General features: G+C 42.8%; 1 protein-coding gene across 1 annotated transcript; it reads right to left on the bottom strand.

Annotated features, from left to right (window-relative positions):
* Positions 1-2,383: 2,383 nt before the first annotated feature.
* LOC124991047 (2'-5'-oligoadenylate synthase-like protein 2) lies at positions 2,384-15,484 on the bottom strand. Its single transcript, XM_047561725.1, has 7 exons — positions 15,407-15,484; positions 15,112-15,311; positions 8,430-8,718; positions 7,439-7,614; positions 5,868-6,109; positions 5,248-5,389; positions 2,384-3,760 (listed from the first exon to the last, which is right to left on the bottom strand). The coding sequence occupies exons 2-7, from the start codon at positions 15,307-15,309 to the stop codon at positions 3,278-3,280; spliced, it is 1,530 nt and encodes a 509-aa protein (XP_047417681.1). The 5' UTR covers positions 15,310-15,311; positions 15,407-15,484; the 3' UTR covers positions 2,384-3,277.
* Positions 15,485-18,913: the final 3,429 nt, after the last annotated feature.

The following is an 18,913-nucleotide window of genomic DNA, read 5'->3' as shown; positions in this document are numbered from 1 at the left end:
CCCAAGGATTTATCTTAGGAAGGGCAGATCCAGAGCAGAAGAAGAGCATGAACAAGGACCGAGAGGAGAGACTGGTACATTTGGGGCACAGCAGGTTGTTTGTACAGGGGTTGCGAAGGGAGACCTGGGGTTCACCAAGAGAGGGAGCATCATATGGTAGTGGACACACAGTGTCCAGTTGGACATATTACAGCTTGAACCTCAGCTCTGGTACTTATTGGTTATGTGACCTCAATCAATACCCTTAAGATGCATGAGCTTCTGTTTCCTATCAAATGGGGTCAGTGGTTAATAATCTAAGCTTGTTGTGATAATTAAAATAAATGCCAAGTGCTCTGTGCTAATCCCAGTAGTCTCCAGAACTCATCTGATTGGCTTAGCCCAATCAATCGGCTGATTCTCTCCTGGTCCAGGTGATCATCCCTGGTCCAATCAGCTGTGACCAGAAGGGGAAGAGGTTGGTGGGAAAAGATTACCAAGGGAATTGGAGAAGAATAGCAGGATGAGAAGGCTAGATTCAGGGCATGTGTCCACTGGCAGAAATCCAAAGAAGGTGGGAGAGAAAGCTCTTCTGCAGATGGTGCATGAGAGCTCAAAAGTTCCACTGAGGTTGTCATGGCACCTCTTGCCTGGAAGTTCCCCCTGGACATCATTTCCTATCCTCTAGGCCTTGATAGTCTCATGTATAAAATGAGGAAGGTTGTTATTTATACTTGTCCCTCCACTTCCAGGACAGCTGTGAGGATAAGAATCAAATGACGTTGTGCCTATGGGAAACTCTTGGTATTAATTTTACAGACCTGCTGAAACAGATCTTAGTCAAAGTTCTTTTTTCTCCTCCGTTGGTACCGAGGATTGAACCCAGGGGTGCTTTGCAATTGAGCTACATCCTCAACCCTTTTTATTTTTTATTTTGAGACAGTGTCTCACTAAGTTGCTGAGACTGGCCTCAAACTTGTGGTCCTCCCGCCTCAGCCTCCCAACTCACAGGGAATATAGGCCTGTGCCCCCATGCCTGGCTTCAGTTAATGGTCTTGTTAAGGAATCCCACGGAAACCACGCCGGACACGGGAAATCACATAAGGGAGTTTATTATGCAAACAGAGTGTCTCCCTGCAGGGTAAGAGAGAAAATGAGAGGAAAAGAAAGAGAATGAGAAAGGGCGCACGCTAGAGAGAGTGTGAAAGCCAGGAAGATAGAGAAAGTGAGGAGGAGAGACAGAAGGATGAGAAAAGATTTGGGGGTAGCTACAGTAAAGCAATTGAATTCCGCCGGGCTAACAGGGGACCAATATCGGAGAAGGATACTTGCAAGCTGACTGATGAACCAACAGCTAGCCAGCATGTTCACAGATTGACAAGTGGTTGGGAGGCGGGCAAAATGGCTGCACCGGAAAGGTCAGGGGAGCAGCTTTGTACATTACAGGTCTTGGGGCAGAAAAGTTACCCACTCTGATTTATTCAATGGTGGCTGCTCACCCCATTGAGATGATAAAGAAATACAGGGGGAATTTGATGGGGGGGAAGGCAGGACTGACAACATTCCCCAGCTTCTCTTCCTAGGGGTGGGTGAGGGCCTTTGGTCCTGTCTCTGGCTGTGTGTGGCTCCATTCTCTAGGCTGTTGGCTCTTTACTAAAGCATGGGCTTGGACGGGGCTCTGGTTTCTGCTCCAGTCCTGAGTGCACTCCTGTTTAACCATAGCAGGAGCTCACTGTCCCTGGTTCCACTCTCCAGGACTCGAAATCTGATTGGTGAAGGACAGCAATGGGTGGATTCTATCCTGATCAGCTTTGGCCTAGTTAGGTTTAGACAGAGAGGAAAGCATTATTGGCTATGAGCATGGAGACCAGGTCTGCCATTCCGGCATGGGACTTTTTTTTTTTTCCTTCCCCCCACCCCTCCCACCCCTCTTTTCCCTCTATACAGTCCTTTCTTCCTCCATTCTTGCCCCCCTCCTTAGCCTTAACCCTGAACCTAACCCTAACCCTAACGTTAACCCCTCCCACCCCCCATTATATGTCATCATCCGCTTATCAGTGAGATCATTCGTCCTTTGGTTTTTTGAGATTGGCTTATCTCACTTAGCATGATATTCTCCAATTTCATCCATTTGCCTGCAAATGCCATAATTTTATCATTCTTTATGGCTGAGTAATATTCCATTGTATATATATGCCACAGTGTCTTTATCCATTCATCAATTGAAGGACATCTAGGTTGGTTCCACAATCTGGCTATGGTGAATTAAGCAGCAATGAACATTGATGTGTCTGTCTCTCTGTAGTATGCTGATTTTAAGTCCTTTGGGTATAGGCCAAGGAGTGGGATAGCTGGGTCAAATGGTGGGACCCAGCATGGGACTTTTTCAAAGAATAAGACATGGGCTACGGGGTACCCCATACAATGTAGGCTCCAAGATGGCATTGTACTGAGACCCTCATAAAGACAGTAGTGAAGGATTCAAACCCATTCATTGACTTGTTCCTTTATTCAGCAAGCATGTGCCAAATGTTTGCACTGGGGAGGTGGCATTGCACACTACAGGGCACAAGGAATAAAGCACAGTTTTTCAGGTTTCACGAGTTCAGGGTGCTAGGTGAAGGAACACAAAGAGGGGCCCAGGTACTTTCACAGAAGTCTGATCTGGGTGAAGGGAGGAGGTGAGGGCAGGAGATGCCACGGCCAGCTGTATGGGACAGGTATCAGTGGTTCCCAAACTGCAGCGTGCCTCTTGGAAGGCTTGTAAGATGCTGACTGAGGAGCTTCACCGCCTGAGAATCTGACTCAGGTCAAATGCAGAGAGTTGCCGTGAGCTTTCCTGTCTAATCAAGTTCCCGAGGGATGCTGGTCCTGGTCCTCAGACCACTGAGATCCACAGGCTGAGATTCCTTCAGTAACCTAGAAGCGTGAGCACTGACGATGAGGACAGGGGAGTGGGAGAGCTGCCTCCACGTGATGGAGTTACGAGGTGGCAGGTAGTGTTCTGGAATGGCAAGTGTTTGGGAACATCTGGTGTGTTTTGAGCAGTGAAGGGAAATAGAGGGGTAAAGCAAGGGGTAAGGTCAAGGACCCTGCATGCCAGGCAAAGGAACTTGAACTCCACTCTGTAGGCAATGGGGAGACACTGGAGGAAGTTAAGCAGGAGAGGTCTATGCCCGTATTCATATTTAGGCTTCAGAAAGAGCAGAGTGTCTGGGTAAAAAGGGATGGGATGAGGGAAAAGGACCATAGGAGTCTACATAATGAGTAGCCTGACCACGCGCCGTCCTAGGGCCTTTCAGATTCTCTTAATGAGCTTGATGGTGTCACAATCTTCTATATCCAAGTCTGCGAGGCTGCGGCGGTTCCCCAGTGTCCGACCCTGGAACTTCAGGATTTGATCCTCCACATAAGGTCCTCCAGCATCCTCAATTTTCTCTTTCAAATCACGGATGGAGTCATCAGGGTGGATGGCGTAGGGTCTGCTCTGGCCACTAGTATCCTTCACAAAGACCTGGATCTCGGGAGGGACGGTCTCCAGCACACGAATGTTCACCTTAGAGAAGATCCCATAATCCGCCAGGGTCTGCTGGCTGCTGAGCAGTAGCCTCTCCCCCCCTGGCTCTTGGAAGGAGAGACGATACTGACTATTGGGGCGATTTGTCTTATTTGTCCTCTTGATCTCTGCTTTCATCTTCCAGATGGGGCTGTACGGGTTCACTGAGAGTGTCCAGGACTCCTTGCCTGTCTGTTTCACCGTCACCTGGACATCTCTTGCTCTCTGAAAGAGAGGGAGGAACATATAAAGGTTCTTGGGTGGACAGGGCCATCTTTTGCCTCCCAAGCTTCTCCCTTCTGGCTACTAATGTGATTTACCAAGACACTTTCAGAAGTCAAAGGAGGCGCTATTAATAACTATGGGGGATAATAGGCAGAAGGCTGTTCCAAGTAAAGGAAACTACTATTTGGTCATCCTAGGCTAACAGAACCATTGGGTCAAACTGTCCTTTAACTCACCCAACCCAGAGTAACAACTGGTCTCAAAATCACACTCCTCCTATGTGGAAATATTTGGAATCCTCACCTGTCGCATGGTGATATTATTAGTATTTCCACGGGCACATCATAGTGCTAATGTGAGGCTAAGTGATTTAATGTTAGACTCTGGGATATAATCAAGGACATTAATTGTCCTGGCAAAAGTCTGAAAGCATCCTCAAAATCTGCCGCAGGGTATTGGTTCTACAAATTAAGACTTTCATTCACTAAACTATGATATAGCTGCTGAAACAAATTCATTGGATCTGGGGTGTTTTTTATGTTCCTGCTTGTTTAATGCAGTCCTGGTATAGGTCACTTGACTTGGCACAATTCATATTACCGAGTTCATGCTCAGAAGTGTCCTGATTTGGGTTTTATATGGTATGGTCATGCCTGCTGGTATATATAGGTGGATAGGAATAGTCTGTAAGATAATTTAATTTAGTAATGGAATAACCCATTGAATAACAATTCAAGTAAAGTCAAAATATATGAAGACACAGGCATGTCCATGGAAGCGGATGTAAGTGATGGACAAGTGAACATATGGGAGGTGGTATTTTATGAGGCAGGGTATTGAGCCGGGTGGGAGACCTACTTTAATTCTATCTCCTTTCCAACCTTTTGCTTTGCTTTTTGCCTCTCAGAAGCCCCGTGGTCCACTGGACATTCTCAGTCGATGGTGTATGGCTAGGTGGCCGGTCCCTGTGGTGGCTTAGTTATCTGCCTTGCTTCTGGTGCTGTGGACTGCATTTGAGGTCGGACTCAGAATTTCTGTGCAAGATATGAAAAGTGGAACTAGTGGAAAAATTTCTCTGGGAATAGTAGGTAGGGAAACTTGATTTTTCTCAGGGCGTTTGTAAGCAGAGTCCTGGTCTCTGAACACTGTGATCTGAACACAGAGAGGCTGTGACACCAGGGTTGTTGTCCTCGGTGGGGCCCTGTGATCCTCACTTAACTTTTTGGGAAATATTATTAAGTCTCTTGTATTAATAGCAAGAATCCAGAGCAGGGCAGATATTGCCCGCTATTTTACAGGTGAAAGAAACGAAGCCCAGACATTCACAAGAGAAGAGAAGAATGATACAGCTGGTTGGTTGGGATGTTTACCTGGGAGATGTCACCTGTCCCAAGAACCAGTGGGTACCGTGGCAAGAGCTGGGGAATCTGTGTGGAGTTAAACACGAGGTTGGAACTGAGCCCTGACTATGCAATGGAGACTCATACCTGGACGTGCCAGTCCCGGCTGGGGTCGTCAGTCCTGCAGCAGGCCTGCCGCAGACAGTGAACAGCCTCTTTGGCCACCACGTCCCATCCTTTTCCCCTTCCCAGGTTGTTGGTGGGGTCAGCTGGGTCTAGGATAATGGGCCTGGGAGACAAAAAGAAAACAGAGCTCTGTCACTTAGGACTCTGGCCTGTGACACTCATGTTTATGGGGCTTGCATGCTTTTGTGTAGGAAGGACTACCTGCAAACTGAAACTCTTGGTTTAGGATTACAGTTGTCACCTAAGCTGGCCCAATCAGAGTGAATCTCTGAGATTTGGCTTGGAATGTTTTTTCTTGTACCAGAAGGTATATGTCTAAATGAGACGCCTAGAACTGATGCAACCATGAAGGAATTAACCTGAATTTAATGGTAAAGCCCTGGGAGGGACAGAGCTGAGCAGCAGTTCATAGAAAGGGACTTGGATGACATAGTGAGCATCTAGATCATGCAATACCTGAAGCTTCTTTTACCTTTGAGCTTTTCAGTTGCAAAAGTCAATAAATTCCTTTTATTTTAAAAACTGTTCCAGTTGATTTTTCTATTCCTTGAAGTGGAAAGTAATACCATCAACATACTCACCTGCTCTTCTTCAACTGTTGTTTGATAAAGTTTCTGACCGCCACATTTTGGAAATCGTAGTACTTGGTCCAGTAAATGCAGATATCTTTGTAATCTCTGAGGAGTTTCATTACAGCCACAAGTCCTTCATCCATGTTGAAGTCCTCATTTTCATCTGTACCCACTTCCCAGGCATAAATAGTCAGTAGCTCCAGTGCATATTTTGAAGGCAATGCTACTCCTCGGTATTTACCTTTCACGTGCTGGAGAAGGTATGTGTGTATGTGGGAGGGGATGGGGGAGAGAGAGAAAGAGAGAGGGATTGATTCATTATTTAAGAAGCGTGATTATGGAGCACAAACCATGCATTATGTAGCACAAACCATGACATGGTGAGACCTAAATGGGCGATGTCCTGGGGCCATCAAGATTTCAATAAAGGAGGAAGCTGGGGTCTCTTATGGACCTTCAGGGCCTCTGCAGTCCATATTCAGTTGGAATGGACAGGTCAATACAATTCAGTGAATATAGAAATAATTGGAGAAAACTAAATCATACAGACAATGGAAAACAAAATCAGAACAAACTGAAAGACGAAGGGGAAAGGATACTGTGAAATGCTCAAGTACTCCAAAATTTAGTTAGAAGTTTATTGAAAATTTCAATTAGAATCTCCATGGTACCTTAAAATTCATATTGAAGCGTAAATGCCTAGGAAAAGCCAGTTAATTATGAAAAAAAAACCTTGGTTATTTGTCTTCTTGGTTATGTCACTTCAAGCAGTTATAACAAAAGCAGTATGCTTTGGACATGGGAATGAACAAGGGTCAAGTGCAACAGAACAGAGAGCCTACAATGTAAAAAGAGGTTGATAAGGAAACAAATACCTCAATGGAAAAAAATACTAATTATATTAATAGATAACTCCCCCAATTTCGAGTCCAAAGATCAATAGCAAATGCATTTGTTTAAGGATGAACTGAAAAGACAGAATGATGATATAATTCTACTCATGGGATTGTTTGTACAAGTCGTAGAGTCAGACACTCCTATGTCCAACTCTCAGCTCCATGTTGGCTTTCGAGTCTTTTTCCTTATCTCCAAAATGAGGATGATGAATAATACATAGTTTACAGAGTTGCTAGAAAGACCAAATGAGAAAAATGTGCAGCATTTGTAGCATAGATCACGAAGCATTCCTAACAACTAATGGCATTATTATTATTGTAGCCGTTTGTATCATTATCTCAAGTAGCTGAGGTCTGAAGTTGGCTGAGAATGGAGTTTGTACTTAATCAGGAACCATATGATAGGTGTCATTCAAATCAGGAGGCTGTAGACTGGACACATGATTCAGAAGATGAGAACCTAGTAACTACAGAGACCATCACCAACAATATGTGACCCCTAATATCCTCCAGTGGTCTAAAGGTTACCTATTTCCAGTTATCCTATTTCACTTACATTGTTTAACCTGACTCTTATCCTTAGATAGGTTGTTTCTATTTTTTTCCTTTAAAAAATTCTGGTAGGTGTCAACCTTCCTCTCCCCTTGTCCTGCCCCTCCCAGCCCAGGGCCCAGATCTTCTCACCTTCAGGTACCAGAACTTCACCAGCCTTAGGAGATTCTTCAGTTTAAAAGGGCGACTTTTCACAAAGTGTCTCTGCAACTGAGTGAAGCTTGGTGAGAACTCCCCAGGGGAGCTAAAGGTACTTAATAAATATTCATAGATTTCTGGCTTTGGTTTAGTGTCCGGGCAAAAGGATCCTGAGGAGAAAAATACCAAGTCAGGAAAATCTACCTTTGAGTTAAGGAAGATGGGGAGAGAACTAGTGAGCACAGCAAAGACATAAATTATGTCACGCAATGCTCAACTATGGTGTTAACTGTTCCCCTTTTATGACTAAGTAAGTGGAGGCTTCGATGGTGTGGGAGCTCACCCCCAAGTGACATAGATTTTAAATGATTCATATTAGCCAAAGGCTGACCATGTCTCAGGCACTGGGTCAAGCTCATAGAATCCTCAGAACAGCTCAATGACATAGATCAATTTAAGTGGAATCATAGGAAATGACCATTTTTTATGGGTCAAACATGGTCAAATATTGTCAGTTTCCTATGGTTCTACTTAAGTTTGATATTATCTCATTTAATAGGTTGCTGTGTTCAGTCCTGGAGCTGTTAAATGATTTGCCCAAGGTCACACAATTAATAAGTTTTGGAGTCAAACTTTGAATGTATCAAGTGCATTGATTTAAAGATGATTCCAATTTAGTTCTGTCCAACTCTAAATGTCTTGAGTTACTTGCTTGACCTGGTGCTTCCCAGAGAGTTGGAGAGGAATCTTCTTCTCAGGTTGGGTAGGAATTTATTATTTAGGAGAAATTCTCTTGCCCCAGGCAGTGTTGGGACATGACAATACATGCATTTATAGAAGGACTGAAATCTTCAATATATATATATATAGCTCTAGTCTCTGAGAAAGAACAATTCCATTGGTTTCCACTTTCCCAAACCTCTCCCAAGACCAGGGGAAGGGGCCCTGACCAGTTTCTCGGAACCTGACCCATTGCTGTCCTTACCCAGAGCATCAAAAGCTGGAAGCACATCCATCCGAATGACTTCACTGCTCTTCCTGGGCTGGATCTGTAATGTCAGGGAGCGAGGGTTTCTGTTTCCCTCTCTGCGTTGGATCACTGTGACATTGTAGGCCAGGCTTCTGCTACAGCGATCCAATTTCTCCTCAATGAAGTCAATAACGTATTTTCGGAACAGTGACTGGGTCAGGAAGTCATAGAAGCAGTTTAGGAACAGAATCATGTCCAGGTCAGAGCTGTGGTTCAGAGTTGTCCCTTTTCCAGAGGAGCCACCCTGTGGAGGATGACAAATGCTGAGCTTTACTTCTGCTGAGACTTGACACTTAGGCTGAGGGTGAAGTCAGAGATACTCATGGTAGGATGTCTACACAGACCTCCAGAGGGAGTCCTTGGCCTCCTTCCTGTACCAGGTCTCTGCTACAGGTGTTGCAGTTTGAGCATCTCAGTCCAAAACTCAGAAATCTGAAATGCTCTGAAATCCAAAAGTTTTAGAGTATTGACTTGGCACCAAAAAAATGTGTAAAATTACCTTTAGGCAGCACATACACTGAAATTAGCTAGGTACGGTGGCATAAGCCTGTAATCCCAGCTTCTCAGGAGGCTGAGGTGGGAAGATCTGAAATTTGAGGTTCAGCCTCATGGCAACTTAGTGAGCCCTTGTCTCAAAATAAAATTTAAAAAAGGGATGGGGTATAGCTCAGTGATAGAGTGCTTGCCTAGCATGTGCCAGCCTCCAGGTTCAATCCCCAGTTTAAAAAAAAAAAATTACTTTCAGACTATGTGTGTAAAATATACATGAAACATAAATGAATTTCCTATTTATACTTAGGTCCCATTCCCAAGATATCTCCTTATGTATCTGCAAATATTCTAAATTATGGAAAAAAAATTAAAAACCCAAAATACTTCTGTTCCCAAGAATTTTCAGTAATTAGAGAATATTCAACCTATACTACATCTTTTCACCAATTTAGAAAAATTAAATACCTCAGAACAATTTAAAGATATAAATGAAATGTAAAACTCCAGTTCACAAATGACCTTTAACCCCTTCTCCAGAGGTAATCACAGTTACCAAAATTTTTTATGATGTTCCATAAATGTTCTACTTCAAGACCTGCACTGTCCAAGGGCTGGGGATGTAGCTCAGTGGTAGAGCACTTGTCTGGTGTTCATGAGGCATGAGGCATTGGGCTCCATCCCCAGCATCAGGGGGGAAAAAAAAAAAAAAGACCCGCACTGTCCAACATGGTAGCCAAAGCCATATGTGTGTCCGTTTACATTCAAATTAATTAAAATGAAATTAAAATTCACTTCTTTAGTTACATTAGCCTTATTTCAAGCACTCAATAGCTGCCCAAGAATAGTGGCTATTAGATTTGATAACACATATAAACTGCATTCTCATTATAGAGAGTTCTATTGGCCAGCTTTGGCCTGATAAACATATATATATATATATTTTAAAATATTTTTTTTAAGTTGTAGATGAACACAATACCTTTATTTTATTTTATTTTATTTTTACGTGGTGCTGAGGATCAAACCCTGCACCTCACTCGTGCAAGGTGAGTGTTCTACCACTGAGCTACAACCCCAACTCCATATATATCTTTAATATATATTTTTTTAGTTGGCAATGGACCTTTACTTTATTTATTTATATGTGGTGCTGAGAATCAAACCTAGTGCCTCATACATGCTAGGCAAGCACTCTGCCACCAAGCCACAACCCCAGCCCCTAAACATATTTTTGTGTATATAATTTGTATATATGTATATTTTGTATTATAGAGGCCTGAGTATATCTACAATACTTGGAAGACTTTCATTTTGAAATTACAGATTTATAGGAAATCATAAAGACAGGAGAGAGGGATTGGAAGTCTTCCCAATGGTTGTATCTTATCTAAATAGAATAGAACAGCAAAACCAGGAAATTGACATTAATATGATGTGCATTTAGTCTGTGACATTTTATTGTGTGTGTAGATTCCTGTGACTACTGCTGGAAGAAGATACAGAATTATTCCTTTAAAATAAAGATCTTCCTCTGGCAACTCCTTTATAATTAAATATGCTTCCCTTCCCTCCATCATCCCTCAACCCTGGAAAACACTAATATGTTTTCCATTTACAAAATCTTATTATTTCAAGAATGTTTTATACAGTTGTGCTGGCACAGTGGTCCACATCTGCAATCTCAGTGACTCTGGAGGCTGAGGCAGAGGATGGGAAGTTCCAGGCCAGCCTCAGCGACTTAGTGAGCCCCTGTCTCAAAAACAACAACAACAACAACAACAACAAAAAAAAAAACCAAAAAAACAAAAATGGGCTGGGGATGTAGCTCAGTAGTAGAGTACCCCTGGGTTCAATCCAAGTATTGAGAAAAAAAAAAAAAAGAAGAATGTTATATACAGTTGTCCCTTGGGGATTGGTTTCAGTACCCCCTCAGATACCCAAATCCAAGGATGTTCAAGTCTCTTAATAAAATGGTATAGTATTTGCATATAACCTATGAGATTCTCCTGTATACTTGAAATCAGCTCTAGTTTACTTATAATCCATAATATAATGTTTAAGTGCTAAGTAAATAGTTATTATACTATATCTTTTATTATTTTGTTGTTGTATTGTTTTATTGAATTGTATTTATTATTATATTGTTATTCCTTAATTTTTTTCCCCAATACATTTAGCCCTTTGCATCCGGAAGTTCCACATATGCAAATTCAACCAACCTCAAGTCAAAAACATTGGAAAAAAATTGTGTCTGTACTGAACATGTACAGACTTTTCCTTGTCATTATTCCCTAAACAATACCATCGAACAACTATTTACATAGCATTTACTGTGTTTCAGGTACCACCGTGTAAAAGGACATGCCTAAGTTATATGCAAATCCTACATCATTTCATATAAGGAACTTGAACATCTGCAGATTCTGGTATCCATGGGGGTCACTGCTGTCCAATCCCTTCCATTACAGAGGGCCAACTATAAATGGAATCATGCCAAAAGGCATTTGACCTTTTGAAATTAGGTTTTATCCCCATTTAGCACAATGCCTTTGGTATCCACCATGTTGCTGAGGGCCTTAACTCTTGGTTTCACCATAACCACCCTTGTTTCAGCTTATTCAAATTTTGACCTAGGTCCCCAATCTTCCTGCTGTTGATTACTTTTCAGAGCCTCAAGTACTGGCTTTTTGATGTCTATCTGGGGTTTTAGTTATTTGCAAGAGAGATAGTTTGAAGGTGTTTACTCCATCTTGGCTGTACCAGAAGTTTATAATCTCTTAGGAAATAAATATATTCATGAGTATTGTTAAATAAACAGGAAGCCATTAGTCTGAGGCTGTCTCTATTCTTTGAGCTCCACATAACAAACTGCAACTGAACTTAGTGTGTAAACAAACCAGAGCCTTTTTTTTTTTTTGTACATATAACCAGGTTTCATCCAATCAGAAATAACCAAGCTGCATCCAATCACTGTCAACCATCTGATCAGATCATGGCCATATAAGGCAAACATCTCGTCATACTATGTCCATATAAGGGAGATGCCTATCTGTGGCCAATTAGATAATTTCACTACTTCGCTTCTGTGTTTGGCCTACATGTGTCAGGCAAGCACCCTACCACTGAGCCACAATCACACCCCTTTGACCTTCTTTTATAAGCTATTAGTTCATTCTATGATGCAGGGCAAATTCTCTGAACATTTTCTGGTTCTGAATGTTGCCTGACTTATGACTCCTTTGCACAAGTGAATTCTGTTGAATTTAACTTGTCTAATGTTTTTCTTTCAACAATACATATGAAACATTTCTAGTTATTTATAAACATTTGAAATGTGCTTGTAGTATACTAAGATGAGAATAGTCCTTGTATATGACTTTTAAAGTTATTCTGTAAGATTTTGTATTTTCCTATTTTTTTGTTACTGTTTTACTTACGTAATTAACAAATCATGGAGCGGGCTGGGGTTGGAGCTCAGTGGTAGAGTGCTTGCCTAGCATGTGTGAGGCACTGGGTTTGATCCTCAGCATCACATGTAAATAAATGAACAAAATAAAGGTACTGTGTCCATCTACAACTAAAAAAAATAAATAAAAATCATGGAGCAATTTTGACTTCAGATGCCTATTGTCCTTAATTTATATATTTCTTTTCTTTTTTTGGTATTGGGGATTGAACCCAGAGGCGCTTAACCACTGAGCAACACTCCCAGCCCTTTTTAATATTTCATTTAGAGACAGGGTCTCTCTGAGTTGCTCAGGACCTCACTAAGTTGCTGAAGCTGGTTGAGGCTGGCAATCCTCCTGCCTCAGCCTCCAGAGCTGCTGGGATTATAGGTGTGTGCCACTGTGTCTGGCAATTTAGATATTTCTTGATCTGAGGATGTGTAATAGTAAAAAAAGAAGAATATGGGGATCAGACAGAGGTGGTGATTAAATACGCAAGATGTCCTTTCAAGACTTACTCATGGTCTCAGAAGGCTCTCCAGACCACTAATGGTAGGGAATCAAATGGAATCAGCACATTTGTCTCTAGAAATATACCACTCTCACTCCAACATGAATGGATGTAACCAACAAAAACAGATGCGACTAAGAAAATTTACTGCTTACAAAGGTCAACAAAGGCAGAGAGAAAACAAATGTTGAATTATGTGCAAATGCTCCATTCCTCTTCACATAGAATAGAAATGTGGAAAAATGTTCTTATTGCCATTGCTTATCAATGTTTATTCAAATAAGGGCTACAGTTTCAGTCATATGGCATCTTCTATGCTGCTCAAAATAGGTGATGCTAATTATTTTATGAGTGTTTCAATGTTTGGAAAGAGATTATTGAGAAAGAAAGAGGAAAGATTTTTTTTATTATACAGGTGAATAATCTTCACTTGATGCATATACCTGTAGAAGTGGGAACAGTAACTTCAAGCTATGGGTATTTGGAATAACATAAATGTATATTTCCCATTGAAACAGCATATTTGAACTTGTAGAAGAGTTTTATTTAGAACATATGTTAAAATGCTTGAACACCTTAAGACCCATCCTTAAGAGACTGAGCATCTTATTTCTGTTTCTGGTTGGGATTTCCTCCTTTCGTTTTTGTTTTGTTTTGTTTTGCGGATCCTGGAAGCAAAGATATGGATTCAGCTCTGGGGCTGAGGACCCTTACAGCAAGTTCAGAGTATAGAGGAGTCAGAGTCCAGAAATCCAAAATTGTAGCTTTTTAAGCAACCATAGGATCTTGAAGTTCTGTTTTGAAGTGCATGGTTGCTGATAACTCTCCTGAATCTTGGGTTTCAGCTCTTTCTTTAAAGATTCTTGAAAGCTGCATATCCTTTCTCTCCAGTGTTATCCTTTCCCAGGTGAAACTGATTTACTTCAATTAATGTGAGATGTCTTTCATTTTAGCAAAATGAATAAAATCTAGACTATGGTCCAAACACTTGCAATTTTAAAAGTTGAATTATAATTTAGTACTTTTTTAGGATAAACTACCCTTATAAATAGACACTGGATTGAAGATTCAGTCCTTGAAAACCCACTGAATTTATTAAGTACCTCTGATATTACATGATTGCGAGGGAGTTTCTCACATGACCAATCAGTACCATTTAGAAGAAAAACACAGATTTTCTTTGTGATTTTGGAAGTAAAGTGGGGTTTCTTAAGCAAGAAGCAAAATGCATAAATTTTATAGAGACTTGGTATCTATGTTCCCTCTGACTCCTTGGCATTCAGTGAACTGAAAACCAAATAATCATCATCATCACCTTTCAGCTTTATAGAGTAATTTACTGTGTAAGAGCATCTTTCCACGCTCTGTCCCATTTATTGCTCATAAGAAACCTAGGTTAGAGAGCAGAGTCTCAGAGAGATGACGGGGCACCATTGCCAAAAGTTCAGTCCTTGTCCCTGATGCCAATCCAATAACGAGGCCACGTTTTTGAGAAAAAGGAAAAAGTTTTATTGCTTTGCTAGCAAAGAAGAAACACGGGGGACTCCTTTCCCAAAGGCTATGATTCTACCCATTGGAAGGAACAGGGAGCTGTTAAAGAGCTACATTCCACGTGTTCTCTGTTGGGAGTTTTAATTCACTTGTTTATGTGGGAGTCATTTCTGAGATCTTCTGGTACCATCCCCAAAGTCTGGACCACTTCCTTCCTGTGGTGGGTGTGTGTGCAAGGACAGATAAATCTGCCTAGGATGTTTCCCCTGAGATTAGGGAGGCGGGGCGAGAGGAGGAGTGAGAAACATGTCCATTTAAAAAATAAGTTGTGGGCTGGGGCTGTAGCTCAGTGGCAGAGTGGCATGTGTGAGGCACAATGCCACATAAAAAGAAATAAATTAAAGGCATTGTGTCCATCTACAATTAAAAAAAAGTCATAAAAAATAAGTTGCGAGCTGGGGATATAGCTCAGTTGGTAGAGGGCTTGCCTTGCATGCACAAGGCTCTGGGTTCAATCTCCAGCACCAAAAAAAAAAAAAAAGCAACAACAACAACAACAAAACGTGTATATATATATCCGTAGCAGAGCAGCTATATTCAGAGCATAAAGAGGACCACTGTTACAGCACATCCCCCAAAGATCCCGGAGTCCCCCAGGGCAGAGCTGGGATTTGAACCCCAAGACCCCAGAGCTCACCTTCACCACCTTCAGCACCGTGACTTCCTGGCCCAGAACCAACTCATCCTGGAAGCACTGATCCCGAAAGAACCGCTCCATTCTCTTCCAGGCATCCTGCACTTCTTCCTTCCAGTCCTCCTGGGGCTGAAGGTTTTGCTTTAGGAAGGCGTCCAGCTGGTCCCCCGGGGTTTCATACAGGTCCAGGGAGGGATCCATCTCTGCAGGACAAAGGTGTCGGAATAAATTCTGTGTGCTTCTGGCAGCCCTGGAAGGTCTGAAGAGCTGCACAGCAAGCTTGAGGGCAGGGATTTACCCTCGGTTTGCAGTGAGAGCTGCAAGATTTCTCCTGGCAGCCCATAGCTCCTCCCCGAAGCTCCACAGCCGGCCAGCCTGCCAGACTGGAAACCGAAACTTAGCTTTCTAAGGAATTGAAACTGAAAGTGTGAGAAGGAAATTTCTCCAAGGCTGGGGTAAATGGGCCAAGTGCGCCACCAGCCTCCCTGCAGGCTCAGCCTGGGAACTACCCCTGAGGGTGCTGCAGCTGGTCTTCTCAGAAATCCATTTCCTGCTGTGTGGGAGGAGACCCCCCCCCCCCCCATGCCCTATAGGAACTGCATCCTGTCTGCCTCTGGGGTCAGGGGTGCTGACTGCCTGGGCCGAGGATGGGGCTTGCCTGAGCCTGAGGGGTATTGGGGTCTAGGGCTGACTGAGCTTTTTATTTTCTTAGGGCAAAAACATACACACCCTTCCTTGCTTTTTTTTTTTTTTTTTTTCTTTTTATCTAGTGAACCCTCCTGCATAACCTATGGGAAGCAAGAGACTTTAAGAAACCATCACCAGAGGAGTGTTAAATGCCTGAGACAGGAGATCTGTGAAATAAAGGGTTCCATGGAGCTTGTTAAAAATACTAGCCCAAAGTAAAAGGAGAGGTCCTGGGGTAACTTCCCCAAGCTACCAGCAACATCCACCAGGTCTTAGGAGTCACGGGATTTCTATAAGATTTTTGAGAGAGAAAACATAAATGATTTACACTGAACCTACCTTGGTTATAGATTAGAGAGGCAGGTAAAGTAGTCAAACTCTAGGATAGGAGGTTAGTCCAGAAAGTTTTCACACTTCTTGGTTGATTGGTTCTAAAAGCAGAATGTGACGTGATGGCTCGCTCATCTTCAACACAGTGGGGCAGCTCCCCTCCCCATTTTATATTTCCTGTGGTGTATTTGTTTTTGTTATACTTGTGACTTTGGTTTTGTCACGAGCGGCAAGGAGGAGTCAATGAGAATAAATTTGGTCCAAATCAATTGACTTTTATTTGATGCTAATCACACAAGTCTTATAATTATCTTAGCTCTAATCACACCAATATCACACATCACTTAATTACTAAATTAGAATACTATAAGCCCCAAATAAGCAAGACTCACTCCTTACTAAGACCCATTCCTAAGGTCCACTCCTATGCCACGTGTCTTAAGTCGAAGGGCAGCGACTCCCGGAGACAGCTCAGGAGATCTCGCTGGGAAACTCCCCTTGGCGGGAGTCCTGATCGGCGAGGACAGTTGGAAGGCGAAGGAGGACAGTGAGGTCACAGTCGGAACGAAGGATGTTCCAGCAGGTCAAGTCAGTGAGTCTCCTCCAGGCTTGGTGCAGAATTGGCATTATCGATGTCAGTTGCAGACTGAGCAAGGCTCAGTTGTCAGTCCTTATAAATCCTTTCTTATTGAACTCTGCCAGTCAGTCTTGGCAGGGCGTGAGCCAGCGAGAGTTGCATATCACACAGGAGCAAGTCACAGTTATCTTACTTGGGGTAAATTCAGTTACATATGGTTATCTTACTTGGGGCACATTACATCATTACATCACCACAGCACACAGCACTCAAGTTCTTTTTTCACAAGTTATGTTTTACAGAATACACATCACACAGAATGTCACACATTTAATTTGCTCCTTACAGGTTTTCATAGGGATTCCTTCTTCATAAGTCTGAGACTTGCAGTTCCTACTGCTGAAACCTGCAGTTAGTATATGGAGGTCCTAGAGATGCAGGGTGAGGTGTGGAGGGAGGGAAACCTTCTGTCATCCTGAGACCAGTCAGTGAGTGAGCCTGAGACCCTGGGCTGTGACTTCCTCAAATCCTTCTCATTCCTCCTCCTCAGGTGTGACTGGAAGTGCAGAGGAACTGGAGGTAGATAAGCCCCTTCTCCCTGGTGAAAGGCTGGTGGGGGCGAGATTTGGGTCTTTCTCTTTGTAAGATTAATGGTCTCCTTTCTGTCAAAGTTAAATTCATAGTCTGAGTTTCCTACTATGTAACAAAAATGTACTTGCTGTAATGTAAAACCTAAATTTTATAGGGTGTAGTTAAGTGGAGCTATTTTTAAGTTACAAAAACATGTGGTTGAATGTAGCCATTTTGAGGCCACAATCCTAAGGCCTGTAGTGCTGGTGATCCAGTCAGAACCATAGCCCTTGCCCTTGCCCTCCTCAATTTTAAATGAGTCAGTTGCTTAGGTTATAACCCTGAACTCCTCCTATCCAAGCAAGGGGCAGTGCTGCAGTAGGCATAGAAACCTGGGCAGACCTCCTGCCCAGTGTGCAAAGCTTGCTTGCTGGACTGTTTAGTACCACATCCTTCTGGAGAGGTCATGCTTGACTTGGCGAACTACTTCCAAGCATGTGTTTGATTCTTTTCAACACCTGGGTATTTCTAACACCCAGGTCAGATAGACTCTGTTGGAATCTGAGTTGATTAGACTCTGCCCAGATGGTTTCTCCTGAGGGCTGAAGTTCTTTTCATGAAAAGGACAATGGCACCAGGTAGACATAAATCCTAATGCTTTGGATTCTTCTCTCCCGTCTAGAAGCATGAGGGAAGCTTTCTCTGATTTTAGTTCTGAAAAGCTGGTGTGGTAACTGGAGGCAAATTCATGAATGTGTGAGGAGCTCCAGGAGATGGATTCTTCCCCTGGGGCCTTTGAGTTGTCCGGCTTGACCACACGGCACCTCCGGCCATTTGCCGACAGGGTCGGCCTTCCTACCTGGATACAGTCTCCAGCAGAGCTCCCTGCTCAGTGAAGCTGATGGTGTGAATTTCTAGCCACTCCAATTTTGGGAGCAGCCCAACCTTCTGATTGGGCTGGGAGCTGTCGGGCTGTGACAGTGAGCATACTGATTGCAAAGTTTCACATATATTGGTCTACAGATTGGAAGCATTTGAGTAAAACTTTAGCACTAAAATCTGACAATCTTTGCTTGTTTCCCCAGAAAGTAGTCTCCTACCCTCCGTATTCCTGAAGGATGAGAGAGGGATGTACTCAGGGGCACTCCTCCTTTGTCAAAGCAGGATGCTGCCCACCCTGCAAGAATATGTTACATCCTTGAATGAATGTTTTCCTAGGTTCAAAAAGCAAAGGTGAATTTTCTATCCTTGTTCTTCTTGTTCTAGGTGTTTTGATGAGATGTTCATGTGGGTGATTGGCCTAAGACTCACTAACAAATAGGATAAAAAAAGAAGTGGCCACCTTTGAAAAGGTTAGACGTGTGCAGTGGGGCCCCCGGTGGATGTGACAGATGATGCAGTGCCTTCCTGGTCAGGGAAGTGGGTGACAAGTGGCAGCAATGACAGCAAGCATGAGTCTTCCCTTTACTCTTCTAAAGTGTAAACTGGAACCTGGGCCACCATCCCTTCAGTTCAAGAAACATTTTGAATAGGTCAGCACAGAGGATGCTTCATTTTTCAAGAATGGATCTATAGGCCAAGTCGCATGGTCTCCTTTGGAGTGACGGTCGCATTCCACATCTGTTGGAGAGCCCAATTACT

This window comes from Sciurus carolinensis, chromosome 8 (assembly GCF_902686445.1).
Source record: "Sciurus carolinensis chromosome 8, mSciCar1.2, whole genome shotgun sequence".
NCBI lineage: Eukaryota > Metazoa > Chordata > Mammalia > Rodentia > Sciuridae > Sciurus > Sciurus carolinensis.
This window is presented reverse-complemented; position numbering and strand designations above follow the sequence as displayed.